Source organism: Gambusia affinis, linkage group LG20, assembly GCF_019740435.1.
Source record: "Gambusia affinis linkage group LG20, SWU_Gaff_1.0, whole genome shotgun sequence".
NCBI lineage: Eukaryota > Metazoa > Chordata > Actinopteri > Cyprinodontiformes > Poeciliidae > Gambusia > Gambusia affinis.
Window position 1 is genome coordinate 4,689,342 of NC_057887.1, and position 17,163 is coordinate 4,706,504.

Genomic DNA, 17,163 nt, shown 5'->3' on the forward strand with positions numbered 1-17,163 from the left:
AAAGCAAGTTTATTTTTATGCTCCTCTTTTAATTAGATGGTAATGAAATGAAAATTAATGAGTCTGAAACGGAAAATAAAAATAAGCTTTTTCAAAGTCTAATTACTTGTAAAACACTGTCTAAAAAAAATTACGGCAAAAGCAAACATGTTTTGAGCCTTCAAATAAAAATCTACATTAAACGACGTGTTGTGAAATTGAAGTTCTTCGAACAAATTCGAATCAGTCTAAGTAGTCTTGTGTAGTTGGAGACAAGATAACCAAAAATACTGTAAGTGTTTTGGATTTATATGGATAAAGTCCTGCACAAATATATGTTTTTAAAAAAGTATATTTTCCTATTGCCATTTCAGCCATGTTTTTGTTTAAAAAAAAAAAAGTATTATGTATTATACATATTTGGTAATGATCTATATATTGAACTGCTGATCAAAGTGTGGTTTTCAAATAAGCCTAATAGATAAAAATAATTAAAGAACAAATTAAAACATTTAACAGCTAATTTTCCAAACAAATTAAACAGAATTCCCTGAGAATTGCAGTTCTTCGTGGATTAACAGTGGCACTTACTCAACTTTGCAGCCGTTTTACTCGTGCACTCAGCAGCCATAGTGATGTGCTACAATGGCATATGGCATGCTTTTTTTTGTTTTGTCTTTTCTTTTTAATAAGCTTTTATTTGGCAAAGATTTCAGGAATGTTTTTAATAGTCACCTAAAACCTTTTCTCCCATCTATCCCTCTCAGATTTGGGACACAGCTGGTCAGGAGCGCTTCCGCAGCGTCACACACGCCTATTACCGTGATGCCAATGGTATGTGTCGTACCGCTGTGTGTGTGTGTGTGTGTGTGTGTGTGTGTGTGCGCCTCAGCTGTCATGACTGACAACACAGCTTTAATTTTCTCCTGTCTGAACTAAACCGCCCTGACATTTTGTTGTGCTCTTGCCTTCAAAATGTTGGCTGACATCCGATAGCTCATCGTAGCTCCCTCACTACGAAGAGGCACAAAAACTCTGATTATTGTGGGCAATAAAATGTGTTTTGACAGTTGCACCCACTATTATTTTACCGATCTACTGGGTACAAAATACGTTAGGTTACGGTGAGTACTTACAATTTAGTAACCTCAGTTGAAACCTTCAAACAGAAGGATGAATGCGTCTTTGTGCAGAACGTTTTTTTTTATTGTTGTTTTTATTTTGTCACAGTTAAACAGCAAAATTACTTTAATATGTTTTATTGGGAATTTGTGTTGTTTGAAAAGATTGAACTTAACATCTACATCTGTTGTAAATAATCTAAAATTATAAATGCGTGTATGTGTGTATAAAATATATCATTAGTGTATTTTCCAGACACATTGTGTCATTTTAAAGTACAACTAAGTAACTTCAGTTATAAAGAATGCTGTAAATATCAAACTTAAATGATATTTGACATTGTATTTAGACACCTTGAAATTGGGCTCCTGAAGAAGAGAATGATATGCAAAGCTGCAGGTTTACCGTCTCTAAGATACTTCGACTGCAACTATTATATCTATGGTGGCCAACAGGTGCAAATGCGCAGCAAAAGAGAAAACATGCAAACAAAAAATAGACACGCGCACAAATTAAATGCGGCAAACAAAAAGCAAATAAAATGCAGCAAACAAAAAAGAAAACACCCCTGAATGAAATGCAGCAAACAAAAAGTGTTGAAAACGGAAGTGCTCCAGACCACTAGGGGGAGTCAAAGAAAATAGTAATCATTTCTACGGGACCAGATGCAAGATTCTGTGCTGTTATTAAAAGTAGCATATAAATAGTCTACTCTACAAAACTATGTGCAGTTAGGCATCATAATTTAAAAAAATATTTTTTTAAAAATAGAATAAAACCATATTTATTGAGATAATGTTATGTTGTTGCTTTGAAATCGGGACAGATGATCAAAATAGTTCCTGTTTTCCCAGCAACAACATACGCATCTCCCTCCTCCCCGTAGCCTATTGTTTATGTTTCTGTCGCCTCGGATAACTGTCACATGTAAACGGCGGTCGTTCCCCAAGACGTACATAGGGATTAAATTAAATTACAAAAGAAAATAGCAACGCACAGTGATTTGGATAAGTAACTTTAATATGGTCTACTGGATTTGAATTAGCAACGCGTTTGATTACTCGTTACTAAAAACAGTGGTCCCACGTCGCACATATTCATGAAGTACTTTTGGTTTAACAAGCCACACTTTTTTTTTAGATATATATCTCAGCTGTTTATCTCAATAAATATGGTTTTATTCTATTTTTTTATATATATATTTTAAAATTATCATGCCTAACTGCACATAGTTTTGTAGAGTAGACTTATTTATATGCTACTTTTAATAACAGCACAGAATCTTGCATCTGGTCCCATAGAAATGAATACTATTTTCTTTGACTCCCCCTAGTGGTCTGGAGCACTTCCGTTTTCAACACTTTTTGTTTGCTGCATTTCATTCGGGGGCGTCTTCTTTTTTGTTTGCTGCATTTTATTTGCTTTTTGTTTGCCGCATTTAATTTGTACGCGTCTTTTTTTTTGTTTGCATGTTTTCTCTTTTGCTGCGCATTTGCACCTGTCGGCCACCGTATATATCAAAGCAAAGACAACATTACAGTGCACATTAAATTGAGATAATATCTAACATTACATTGAGATAATATCTAACATTACATTGAGATAACATCTAACATTACAGTGCACATTACATTGAGATAATATCTAACATTAAATTGAGATAATATCTAACATTATAGTGCACATTACATTGAGATAATATCTAACATTAAATTGAGATAACATCCTGTAGATTGTCACAAGATAAATTCCATCTGTCAGTTAAGACAAAAGCTATAAAGTTAAATTTAATTAATATGTCCATTAAAAAAATTTTTTATTTGCGTCTCTGGATACAGATTAGTTCAGTGGTACAATACGTACGCTATACAATCTTCTGGGCCATCAATAATAGATATATGTAATTACCTAGTGGGCCTTATACAAGTGTATTCCCATTATTACTGTTGGAGCCTGAGCCTGGACTATAACCATCAATCCAGGTAAAATACACTCCAGCTTATTATGTACAAATACTTTCAGAAGTATCTGTAGATTTCAAACAACCCCAATATAGTTCACATTCCAGCGTGATAATCTGGTTAATAAATTACAAACCGACAAATTTGTTTTGGTTCCCACCTTTAATTATTAGCCCGTGTTTGATTTCACACATGGTCAGCTCCCATTCCACTGGATGTCAGGTTATTCATAACGACATGAGAGAGGAGGGGTGACGTCTCTGAGCTCCTCTGGCCCATCGCCTGTTGTTCTGATCTGTGAATTCTTCAGTTTACCCTCACTGATCTTTAACAAGACACCCGGGGAGCCTCGGATCAGAGCCTCTGAGCCGTCCGTCTGTTCCTGACTTTTAAATAAAACTCATTCAGCCTGACAGGCTGGAGCGGGGGAGAGGACGCAAACGCAGCTAATTCCATCACTGCCTTCAACTACCGGACGGCGCTTCATGACTTGAAAAGATCCGGCTGTCAGAAGATTCTGCCCAATTGGAAAACATCAATAAGTTAAACTGAGCGAGTTCTAAAACGCCTTTGGGTCTCGGCTCAAAGTAAAAACTTAAAAAGAGTGCTGTGAATAGTGTGTGCACCCTTACAAATTCCTCACACATAAAAGTTTCAGACCACCAAACAAATTTAAAATGGGACAAAGGTGACCTGAAGGATTGGAAAAGGCTGTTTTCAAATGATGGTTTCACTAAACTGTCCAATAGAACACAGACACAATAAAATTTCCATGTTTCATTTAAACAAATTTGTTTTTGAAATGCCAAGTCGTGCAATTCTATGGTCAACAGAAACGCAGCTATACAGTGATTTTCAAGACTCCTAAACAACTGTGGGGCTCTTGAACGTCTCATACTTCCTCGATGATTACTGCCTGAGCTGAGCAATCCAGGACCTACATGACGACATGAAGCAGGCTAAACGGCATCAGAAAACTACACATCCTGCCCCGCCCCTAAAGAAACAGCATATTGGCACCGGGGCTGAAACCATTAATCAGATTAATCAATTGTTGAATAAAATCAACTAATTTAGAAATCGATTAATTGTTAACTGGAGCATACAGACTCTCTCTCTCTCTCAAAAAAGAAAAGAGCGACAGTCAGTGCAAAACAAAAAATATAGCCAATAAAATGTTTATTTTCTTATTTGAAAAGGAATTTCAGAGTTTTGTTTGTCTTTTACTAAACATCCTATCTTGTATTTAAAAAGACGTCCGTGCTTAAAGGATAAATCTGCCACTTTTATTTCTCCTATCAAAGGTGGGCTGATGATGCCCTGCTGCAGATGACGGAAATATGATTTTCTGCTTTAAACCAAAATATCCTGAACAAGAATTTTCAGCCGTTTGTTCATGACCTTAATAAGAAGCACAGTCAGGCTGTGATGATGGTAATAATCCAAAGCACACCACCAAATCCACCTCTGACTGGCTCATTAAAAACAGAAGACATTAGGCTTCCTGAGGTCCAGACTTCAATCTGATTGTCTATGTGACAATGAGATTCTTGAAATTCATCCAATCTGTCTGAATTAAAACATCCTATAAAGAAAAACTGGCCAAAATTCCTTCACAAAAAATGAGAGACTTTCCCACTTATTAAAACCATTTGATGCCAGTGGCTGCTGCCAATAAATGTTTCATATTATGAAGTGCTCACAGTGTTGGAGGATGAAATGTAGTTCCATATTCTGTCTCTGTAACTATGGGTTTTGTCTAGCCATAAAACTCAGAATGAGCTGAGTTCTTGCAGCTCATTCCTGACACACTATGGTCAGAACTTACAGTATTTCCTGTGCGGTGTCTAGTATTGAGTGTTTTTCTGCAGCGGAAAAGGCAAAAAGAGTTCTTTTGAGTTGTGCTCTGCAGCTCCTGTTAAGCATGAAATGACCTGGCTACCAAGAGATTTGTTCCTGTTCTTGGAGGATCGCGTAAAGGAACTAATTTCTTTGTTCTAGTGGGGTGTGAACAGAGCCTTAAAGTTAGTGTGAGTTAAAAATCAGGAAATTACCTCCGACATTCTGTTACGTTTTGTGACAGATCAACACAGTTGACATTCAGATCCTCCAATCATGTTCAAAGGCTTCACTATGGCCGTTTTCTTTTAAATTTTACACAAGAAGTTGTTGAGATTTTTACCAATAGCTTTTTCTGAACAAGTATCTATGAAATTCCTCATTACTAAATCACTTTTGACAATATAGAGAATATCATTAGCATCTTTGTGACTAGTTTAAAACTCATTTCTCAAGATCTTTTTTTTATATTGGCTCATATTAGCTAGCGAAGTCTCAGGGTCTTGAAAAGTCCATCTGATTAGGGATGTGAATTGACACATGGGTTTGCGATATGATGCGGTGGATGGCCCAATTTGTTGTCTGGCAAAAGTTGAGAATCTCTAAAACTGCAAAAATATGAAAAGACAAAGTGGTAAAATGACCAGCAGCAGTGGCAGCACTTGGAAAAGAAAATAGGCAGTTCCTTAATTATATTGTGAGAACTCTTGGGATTCTGATGCAGACACAGATCAAAAATTCATAATTTAAAAGATTTGTTAATCAGCTGTGTCTCCACTGACCAGCAGCACAAAAAATGGCACAAAAACTGCAGGAAATGTAAAGGGGCAGCATTATGTAAAATCAACTTTTATGAGTTTTACATGATGTTATAATGTTATTCCCATCAAAAATACATGTGGAATGTTTCCTTGGTTTTTTCACGCATGTTTGAGAAAACCTTAAATCTCCCATGGCAACCATTCAGCTGTGCAAAACACCCGGCTAGACCTAGCCCCGCCTATTTCCACAAAGCTCCTCCTCGGATCTGCAGTTTCCAAGCTTCTAAACTTCTTCCTCACAAAGCAGCCCTCCCCTTTCACTCCTCTACTCAGCTCCTTCAGACTAGCCAGCAGCAATTAGCAAAAACCTGGTGGAGCTGCACATCAGCTGAGCTCATTATAGGAGCAACTTCTCAGAGCAACGTTGGTAAAACCGTTGGTAAAGGGTTAACAGAGGAGAGATGTTGTGATGACTTCCTGGAGGCGGAGTGTTGGACTGAGCCTAATTTAAAAGCATCAAATTGCAAAGTCAATTTTCTTTTAAAATCAAAATCAAATTTTATTTGTATAGCACATTTCAGCAGCAAGGCATTTCAAAGTGCTTTACATCATAACAAACACAAAAACACAAAGTCATGCAACATAGAATCAGCAATCAAAGCATTACATTAAGTCAAGTGGCATCTTTAAATTCGTAATTGATCATGTTTCAAAAGCAACTCTAAACAATTTTTAGGTCACGTTTGATATATACAGCACTTCTATAACAGTTGAAGATAACATAGTTACTTGATTGATTGAGCTATAAAATGCTACTTAGAAATACACAATACTGCACTTTAAACCGAGTAATTTGTTAAGAAATAACAGTGACTGGAATTTATTGAATATATATGCACTCTGCATTTAAATAGACAGTAGTTTCACTTAAATCGGCAAATTCTTTTGGTCAAAATAATTGGTCAAAATAATGTTTCTCTCTCATGTGACTCGTGGGCGTTTTGAATTTCACACTAAAATGTAGTATTTCATCTTAAAGTACACTTTTGTTGTTTTTTTTTCTTCTATAAATTCAGACATTTGAACAAGTAAGAGATTACTTTTGTTGAAAAGTTAATTTAACAGATAGGAGATTAATCCAGCAGAGAAGATCATGTTTTGAGATTCATCAAATCTTCTCTCCTAACAGACCCTCAAAGGGCCACTCTTGCCCCACGGAGTTCACTGGGTGTATTTTTAGCACAGATTTATGCTACAGCGTAATATTCATTAAGCCCGTAATGTGAGAGCAGGAAGATCCTGGCTGTCTGCGTCTGGAGTCAGCCCAGCGCAATCTGCCAGGCCCATCTGGTGTATGGCACCAGCGAGGTCTGGACGGGTCCAGAACCCAGCTGCACACCTGCAGCCCTCTCCCCGCCCAACTCCACCGCTCCTCTCTGACTGAACCTGACAGTTTGTCATTTCCACAGCGTGAACTGAAACCACAGGCTGCGAAATATGAGCAGAGGAAGCACGCTCTGTAGATGGAGCGAGTGAGGAGGAGCTGCGTTACCTGGGAACGATTTGGGGCCAAAATCCGAGAACGGAGAAGGGAAATCTTGGAGGAAACGGTTTCAGTCATTGTTTTAAAGAGAACAATGGTGACGTTGTAGAAGAATTTAAATATGAAACTGTCTACCTTTTTAACTGCGTGATTGGAATATAATTGTCTAACACAAAGGAACAAAGTATTCTGTGAAAAGCACTAAATGTTCCTCTTTGAATGATTTTCAACTTTTCCTTTAGTAAAAAGAAATTACATCTAAATAACAGTTAGCATTTTAGAATAATGATTTAATATTTTCCCTTCAGATTAATTATTCCTTAAGTTTAGACTCTAAAGAATGGAAAAAGCACAAACTACATTAAGATTCAAAAACACTTTGTGGCCTAAATATCTCCTTTCCAAACGAGACGCTGGAAGAAGCTCTCATCACTAAAAAGATAACGAGTTAGGAGAAATGGAGTGCGAAAATTGATTTTTGTGAAACAGGTAATGACTGCATTACAAATTATGCCTCCAAATGGCGCTTCACGATTGAGCATTTTAGGCAATATTGAGAACGAGGATTCCTGCTGCTTCGTTTTGCGGTAATGGCCCCACTGCTCTCTCTTTGTTCCCCGTGTTGTACAGAAACTAATGGCTCTCTAAATACATCTCAACCAGACGTCGCTTTCATTGTAATCCTGCCGAGTTGGGACCATTTCATATTGTTAAGTGTGTTGTAGGACTCTAATTTTTAATTAAAAAAGACATTAGAAATCATGTTCCTGTTTTAATTGCATATCTAACAGTGTATTTCTGCAGTTCCAGGGTTATAAAAGGTCATAAAAGGGAATCAAGGAGACCTCTCTTGGGTTTGGTGTCTGAGTGGGAATCGGGCTGGTTGGAATGGATTTTAGAGATTTCATCAGCGCACAATGTCAACTCAACAGACATGTCAGAATAAGATTAGATTAACATCTTGTACAGAGTTCAGGAGGGGGAAAGAAATCCTGAAGTAATTCTGTTACACCATGATTTGATGTTGACCTATCTTGTCCATCTAATGGGAATCCTTCCTTTTCAGACAACCTTACATTTCAGGCTGTCAGAAAAAAAACAAGTAGATGTTTTTAATCAACAGATGAACATTTGTAACAGACTACTTTCTTTGTTTTAAGCTTTATTCGTTACATCTTTCAGTGATTTGGATCAGTTTAACAAGCCAAGGTTTTCAAGTATATCTGATAAAGGTAAAGAATTGATACCTCATTAATTAACATCAATCCCCGTTTAGTTCGCTTTCATCAAGCTGTAGTTCATTTGCCCAGAAAGTCCGATTTCATTTGGGGAGGTGTCGATGAATCAAACTCTGATGCAGACCCAAAAGAGCGAGCTCAAAGAACTGGTTGAAGTGAACTCTGGAGCAGTTCGAATGCCAAGTAGACCAGAAACCGCTCCAAAAGCAGGAAGCAGTTTAAAAAGCAAGGTTTTCTGGATAAATACAACAAAACCATACACATGTGTCCAATTCTAGAGGGATAAATTCTCAGGGTCTTTTACCAAAGACAAATCTGAGGCCACTCAATTTTTGTTTCCATTTTGTGAAGGAAGTTCAGCTCAGTGTTTGACGTTTTTGTGTTGTTTCCTTCAGTGGTTCTTGGTGCAGCGCCACCACAGGTGAAGGAGGGTAACAGTTTGAAATGAATCCATTCGGAAATCTAACAGCGTTGTAAGGTAGAACAAGTTGAGCATCTAACCTTGAGGTTCACAGGCTCCCCCTCAGGGGTCTTTGGTTTTGTTTTGTTTTTTTAAATAAATCCATAAAAACAGACAGATTTGAATAGTTCTTCAATCTAATTTCTTAAGTAAGAGAAACCTTCTAAATTTCTGTCTGAAACTATAAACTGTCATCTTTTCCCTGTGACTCCTACAGTACCAGTGTCCTCTAAAGATGACAGCAATTACTCAAATTTTTTGTTTATGTATTTTTTTGTGTGATCAAGGTCAAAAATGTCAGGAGCCATTTGTCCATCAATATGTCATGACTTTGTTTCTGGCTCTCTACCCTTTCAGTCTCTGAAGACGCATAATCCAGTGACTCTGACATTTTATCTTTAGTTGACAAAATGAAACCATCTGCCTGTCCTAACGACATCCTCCATATGGTGATTATAAAGCTTTTTCCTGCTATTGGTCCTTGTATTGTAGAAATTTGCAATCTCCAGTCCTTTCAAGCACGCTGATGGGGAACCAATGGTAAAAAAAATATCCGTAAAATCCACACCATAGAAACTGTTCTACTCTTTTACCTACGACTTGATATCTAGAGCATCTGTTTGAATGGTTCTCATGGATTTCTCATCTGCTCTGACACCATTTACCACTCGGCCGATGAAGCTGCCAGCAGTTCTGTAAATGTTAAGGCATGAAGTACAGACCAAATCAAACATTCATCCCAGGCTGGCATTTCAGACATGCTTCTTCCACAGCAGCAGTGTCAAATGTCAGCTTCCCTTTGGCGCAGTCAATTACATTTTAATTGATGTGACAATAAAATGACAGAAAATTATGACTTGTAATTCCACCGAGGCCCCAATAAAACGCTTCCAACCTTCAAACGAGTGAACTGGTGTCAAACGTCTGTTTATTTTTCATTTGTTACGAGCTGCACGACGGTAACGATCCCACAAAAATGCTGTGAGAAGCTGATACTTTCATCCATGTCGATTTGTGTTACATTCATCTATGTTCTGCTGACCAGCCAAAAGAAAGGACCGTGTCCGCATATAGAGAAGCATCAAAGATGTTGACGCTCTTGAAGGACTCGGTTTTAAAATCCAGTCAATACCTTAATTTATGCAACTTCAATTCAGAAATACTTTATTGATCCCAAAGGGAAATTAAATGTTGTTGTAGCTCATCAACTCAAAGTCGTCAAAGAGTTATTGTAAATGGTGATGGCAACCGATTGAGTTGATTAACTTTAACTGGGCAGGTACGTTATTTCTGGACAGTACTATTTGTCTCTTACACCTCTGTCCTTTCTTTCCCGATTGTCTCAATATCACAAAAGGTCAAATGTCGAACCACTCCATGTAAACTTTCCAAATAGAAAAAAAGTAATGCATTATTACTATTATCACTACATTTAGCAAATTGAATGGCTTTTGTATTCCTAGCTTATCAAGGTCTCTAAATGTTTAGAGGGATTGAATGACAGACAATCTCATTTCAGTTTTATATATCTGGTTCAACACCCCTGAAATAATTGGGTCATTAGGAGGAATGTGTAGAGTTCAGCTTTACTCTTGGGTGTGTTGATGGCAGGGAGGAATTAAGAAATGCGAATAATTTAGAAACGAGGTGAAGAGTGATGGGGGAAGCAAAACATTAGAGACAAATGGAAAAGAGTTGGATATAAATAGGACAAGGCAAAGCTTCATCTTCATCATCCAAAAGACACCGGGTTGCAGAAAACACGAGAAAAAACATCCGACTTCTCCTTTATTAAAGGAAAATGGAAAGTTAGAGTTTAACACGATGTCTGAACACACATCATGGAACCAAGTTTCATAGTGTAACACTTTGAACCTCGGTAATGCATTGAGCTGCAGCTGTGAGGGGAGTTTTAACTCTATTATGATTGATCCACTGTTCTGTAAAAACTGACATGGCAGGATGAAGACTCGCCGCCCACTGTTAAACAGGAGACTGCAGAAATGACAACAGCAGCAGGAACGATGAGGGGGCAAAGGGTGAAAACCACGTCGGTCACCAGTCAACATCACTCTGTTTGCTGTGGATTTATTAAGGGAGTGGTTGTTCTTTCAGGCATTTCTTCTCGTGTTTACCTCTCCACATGTTCACGCCCAGATCAGACACACAGATCACTGTCCTGAACTCAATATGTAAACACTCTGCCTGGACGTCTGCTCAACGTCCCATTTTTGGTCTTTTGTATTGGCTCAGCGTTCAGTATCAAGTATCATAGTAGCTACGAAACAGAGTCAGCACATTACTGGCTTTCATACGTTTGACCAATGATAAAGCACATCTGTACAAAGATGTGCTTTATAGAAAAGGCTTCAGACTAAACAGAAAATTTTAAGCAATTAAGTCTTTATATCTCTGAGTGTCATTTAGAAGCAAGTCATGAGTGTTTTAGATATGACACCTATTTAGGGTTTCTTTGGTTTGTCCTTAAGCACAATCTCAGGGACGTTTATACCTTTGGATAAAAATCTGTAACTTTATACATTGATCAACCGCCAAAACCAGAAAGGTAAAAGTAATGCCATCTCAGACATTAGATATGTTTTTATTCAGCTTCATTTTCGGCCTATGTAAAGTTCATCTCAGCTACATGCAAAAAAGTTATACCATCCCAAATGAGTAAACCCAATCAGGCCTATTGTCTGAATGAATTACCGCATGGCCTTTGTTTGGGGACAAGCACGCTGAAGATGCTCCTTGAACAATAGTTGCCAAATTTCTCGTCCAGCTCAAAACTCGCTGCATCCAAACTGATTGGCTGAGAACAAAATGGGTAGATATGATTGTATTTCCTTTCTTTTGGGCAATAAATGTAAAAACTAAAACAGCAAAGCTTTGTTTTTGTTTGATATAGTATTTAAACAAATTGCACAGCAATCAAAACGACCGCCTTGGCCAGTTTATTTACACTGGACCTTTGCACAGAGACTGCCGGTATTCTTGGATGTTGATTGGGGATAATTTCTGTGTTTAGACGGCTCTGCATCACTGTGTAGATGAGTCCGCCAAGACTCCTTGAGTCTGTTGTAGGGCTTGTTGTGTCAGGATACTGTGATTCTAGCATGTTCTTCACCTCACAGGTCCGTTCTGCATCCAACGCAATTTCTGTCTCCGACAAACCGTCTCTGTCTCATCCATGTTCCATAACAGACGTGTTAAACTGAAAGGTTAAGTGGTTTTACCGTAGAACAAATTCTGCAGCAGTGCGTTCTGGCATGTGCGCTTTCACAACTGCGGAGTATTTCACACTTACTTTAGCTGTGTACAATTTTTTTTCTCCTTACATGCCTTTGTCTCCAAATACGCTCCAGTCAACTTGTTTAGTCGACGTCTGTTGTAAAGCTGAATTGACTTAAATGACTCCCAGTCCAGACCACTTTGGTTCTTCAGCAGGTTTAGACAGATTCTCACTGGTAGCTCGTACTTCTCAGGGTCTCGATTAAATTTCACATGCTGCATTTAGCTGACTCTGTTAGGTCAGGCGTTCTTTTCTTAAACACCCCTACTTACACAGCTTTTTTTGCATGTTGCTGTTTGGTGTGTTTTCAGCACCGGGTTTGCAGACTCAGTAATTGGCAGATGGAGAGTTCACAAGAGACACTCGGCCATTATTTAGGAATAATTATCCAGGCTCCGATCTGGCACGGTTTACAGATAAAACATCACAACACCTTCTGAAACCAAGAAATATGCTTGATTAAAACCAAAGTCCCACGTTGTGAAATAATGACTCATTCCCACAGGAGAAAACTGTTGACCGGCTAAAGTAAAGCCTTTGAATTGAAGGTGTTGGGGCTTTATTTTTGACAATGTTTTCTCCTTCCTTTTGTCTTCCTAATTGGATTTTGTGTGTACGCATGTGTGTGTATGGACTCCTTGTGGTTTGCTGTGATCGCCTTACAGTGGCAGACCAGCAATGAGAGAGGAAATTAACTCGTCGGTCACATCTTCCCGCTCCTTCTGGGTGCTTTCCACTGTCCTCCTCATCTGGCGTTTCTTGGTTTGACACGCTCAGACAGCACTCAGTGATTACAACTCATTAAACGCCCTTCACAGACATGCCTGGCTGGAATACGCAAGCCAAACTTTTAATTCAATTTGGATCTGGAGACGTAGCAGCTACGGCTGAGATGTAGAAGGGTCGAGTACGGAGGGGAAAAGTGAAAAAACAAAACAGGACGGGACAGTGACACATATATAACGGAGACGAGGACTGTGGGGATTACATGTGGCAGGAAGTGGTGAAGTGTTGTGGAGGTAATAGCCTAAGGGCACATTTTCCAGTCGAAGGTTAAGCCATCTGTGAAAATGAGGTAAAATGGGCCTTGTAGGTGTAATGATTTTCCTCCTGTCCTGCAGAGCCTCATAATGCCCACATCTCTCCACTAAAAACACGCCTGAGGTGATATTATTCTCTGTGGCGGCGCGAAGCTGCTGGAGCTCATTAGGATTCACATGTGCAGTTATGTTGTCAGCGAGCAGACGAATGCTGCGCTAAAGAGCAGAGTTCAGCACTTTCCTGAGCCAACACTGTAATCCATTTACATTTTTTATTTTTTTTCCCCCTGCATTTTACCTTTGCAAATTTCTGCAAATTGTTATCCAGAAGGCGGGTTATAGACTGTTCTTTTTTTCTTTTCTTATATGCAGATAGCTACTTTAAAATATAAATGACTAAAAAACATGAGCTATAAACATGTTAAGATGTCGACGTTTAATGAGTAGCAGATCCGATAAAAGAAACTGAAGGTAAACAGTTCCAGAGTCACTCGTCATGTCTTGTTTAATCTTTGTTCTCTCATTTAATAAATCCTCTCCCAGTGGTGCGATGTCCCTGTTTGACCATCACTTTTTAACATCTGCACTGAGATGAATTAGTGGCCATCTGGCAGAAACTAAAGCTGAATTAAAGCCTGACAGGAGTTCCTCTGCAGGGTTTGTTGGGTTTTTAAAGATAAAATAAAGCTAAATATAAAACAGTTTTTCTTTTTTGTCTTGTCTCTTTCCTCCCAGCTCTGCTGCTTCTGTATGACGTCACCAACAGAGCGTCCTTTGACAACATCAGGGTAAGATCAATCACCTTGAAAGATGTTCGTCTTTGGGGTTTTTTCTCTCTCCCTCTCTGATGCAGTGTTGGTAGCGTTCTATATCAGAATGGTTTTAAATCCACAAGCCTGAACGTCACGTCGTGTTATTTGGGCAAAGCTCGTTATTTACCAGCAGACTGTTTTCTTTCTCTTTGGCGTAGAGTTCATGAGGTTAATAGCAGATTAACTTCACAGTAGGTAAGCTGTATGCCTGATCAAAAACAGCAGGGAGATCTGCTGTGTGAAATTCCACATCTCTTTAAAAATGGACTCGTCAGTCATTGCAGCATCTCTGACCATCAGTCTACCATCAGTCCTTCCTCTTTTGTAAATTGTTTCCTTGACGCCTCCAAAGCCGAAGTATAATTTACATCCACCATATTTTAACGTGTGCAACAGTTTTTTCCCCTCCGATCCGTTTGCAAGTGCGCTGAAACTCCCCCGCCAGCGTCAGATAATGAACAACAAGGCCACTGAGTGAGGATCACAACAACGGCAGCAAATGAGGGAGGTGACGAAAGTGAGCAGCATGGGCCGCGCAGATAAGAGCTCGCGCTGTTGCTAATAGACGGATCTCTTTGTAGTCCCAATTTCTGGTGTGTGAAGTTTCCTCCGTTATTCTGCAGCCATTTCCTGTCCCATTTGGTGCTGCTCTCCTCTCTGCTCGCCGCATTTCTCTCCTTTGATGAACACGGAGCAGAGATGAGAGCTGGACATGGTCGTTGTAGGAGAGTCTCGCGTGTAAATAAGTGTGTGTTTGTGTGATACCGCGGTGTCCATGGATGCTCGTTATACAGTATGTGTTCACACGCCTGAACTTTTCCACATTCACACCTGTCGCCATCACAAATTTTGCTGCCTGATAAATTGTCCCAGAATTAATCGCGATAAACGATAATATTGTTTTAAGACCATTTTCAAGTAATATGATGATAAAGCCCATCCTCTCAGAGATCAATAGACTTTAATTTTGTTAAGAACACGTACCACTGGAACTTTAAGGTATTTTGGATTTTCAAACTGTCTAAAAGAAAAATACAAAAAATGATAAAACTGAAGTAAAACCACTTACAGCTGAACCCATAAATAGGATGGATTATGAAGTCGGTAAACAAAACTGCCCTTCAAAAACTATTGATCAGCACAATGGAAATGATCAAACATTTTAATGTATTGTGTGATTGATTTATTGTGAAAGCTTTAGTCAGACTTTGTCGCATCATAACTCCAAACCTCAGAGTATCTTATTGGGAGTTTATGTGATTGAACAAAAAAAAAAGCACACAAACAAATCCTATTTTCTACAAAATATTTTCCGCTCTGTCAGATTGGATGGGGATCATCAGTTATTTCCAACTTTTGCCTCAGATCATCAGTTCTGTTTAGGTCTGGACTTTGACTGGGACATTCCAACGAGTGGCTATGGTTTGATCTCAACTATTTAGCAAAGGATTGCTATTTATTTAGTTAACTCCTTCATTCCGTCCATTCCAGCCAGCTTTCCTGTTCCTGATTTAAAAAACAAAAAAAAACAAAAACCCACAGCATGATACTGCCACCACATTTACCCAACCAGATGATGTGTTCAGAATGATGGTGCCTGATAATTTTCCATTCCATTTTGAGTTTGGCATTAAGCTAAAAGTTTAATATTGGAGCCGAGCGCCATGTTCCACATGTTTGCTTTGTTCCACATAAAGTTTCTGACAAACTCATGGCTTTCTGTCCATAGTGCTGTTCCTCTTGCCACCCTTAGATGGAGCCAGTTCTGTTGAGTGCATGACTCCTGCAGCAACCAGAGAACACATAAGCGGGAAAACGTTTCTTTGAACCTTGAATTCAATTCTGGGATGAAAAACAAACATGTGAAGCAAATTTAATCCATCTTAATTCAAATTTAGGAAGCAGCGTCGCTTCAATTTTCATTTACTTCCCTTCAGCAGACTAATCCTTTGTTCTCCCTCGTGTCAGGGAACAGCTCTGATACGGCTTCAGTGAGACGCATTGAGGTTTCCACTGTTAGGCAGTGAGTGTGTTTAGTTCCCATCATCAGGACAAAACAGCCCCAATGGCCAGAGCAGTTGCAAACCCAGTAGGAGGCTGATGAACAGTGTGCGTGTGTGTGTGTGTGTGTGTGATTGTTGACCAGGCTGGATTTGTTTCCGGGGCGTTCAGAGACAACACCTGTTCAACGCAGAGCTTGGAAACAGATTCAAAGTACATTATACAAAATGTCTGACTGGTGTTGCATATATTTTATGGAGAAGAAGAACAGTAGAGTGATGGTGAAGTTTGGTTCCTGTTGTCAACACATCTCCACACATGGTGTCTTCTGTTGAGTATTCAGTACCCAACCAATGTGTGCAGTATGATACCTTTTTGAAATCTGTACCCAAAACATTTACCAACGTGTGGAAAAAGTAAAACTACTAAACCAATTAAAACTCTAAAAACAAAGACCTTTCCAATAGTCGTGTCCATGTATTAAAATTACATTGTTAAAATTAGCACAATTCTAATTATCTAACGCTTTTAAGTGGACATTATTCTACCACCTCTTACTTCTGCATGCATAAATACATCATGGTTTAAATGTACTGCGCATAAATCCCATTAAACCATGCGGCTTTTACTCTCGTATGCTAAGCTAATACAAAATTCATGTTAATTCTTGCTTGTTAGAGAGAAATATAGCAGTGTGCCTCAGCAGGGGGAGAACCTTGCACCAAGTGGATTAACAGATGAGTTTATTTTAAACTCATGTTGACTACACAGCTTTCCAAGGCCGCTGCACAAAGCTGCCTCCTATAGTGTGAATCCATTAGCAGCTGAGGCTGGAGGTGAAGGCTGAAGGGCAGCGAAATGATGGCGAGATAAAGAAGCGGGTCTTGCTGCTGTCCATCTCCCACTGTCTGCCGGTGAACTGCACCCATGCTTTCCTTTTCTCTCTCTCGCTCTTCTTTTCACTGCTGCCAACAAGCACACCCAAGGCCCTCTTCCATCTGCCTTTCTTTGCTGTTTTTATCACTGCTGCTGCATCTCTAGCCTGTTAGGTCGTCTAATTGAACAGCCAACTTTTTTACATTTGCTCTAATGCGTAACATTTGAAAAGGTTT

General features: G+C 38.9%; 1 protein-coding gene across 1 annotated transcript in view; it reads left to right on the forward strand.

The window, feature by feature from the left end:
* LOC122823739 (ras-related protein Rab-26) overlaps nucleotides 1–17,163 on the forward strand; it is an 84,605-nt gene that overhangs the window by 39,175 nt on the left and 28,267 nt on the right. The window contains exons 4-5 of the mRNA XM_044103673.1: nucleotides 747–813; nucleotides 13,974–14,026. Coding sequence (XP_043959608.1) covers nucleotides 747–813; nucleotides 13,974–14,026 — 120 coding nt within the window. The remainder of the gene's footprint in view (nucleotides 1–746; nucleotides 814–13,973; nucleotides 14,027–17,163) is intronic.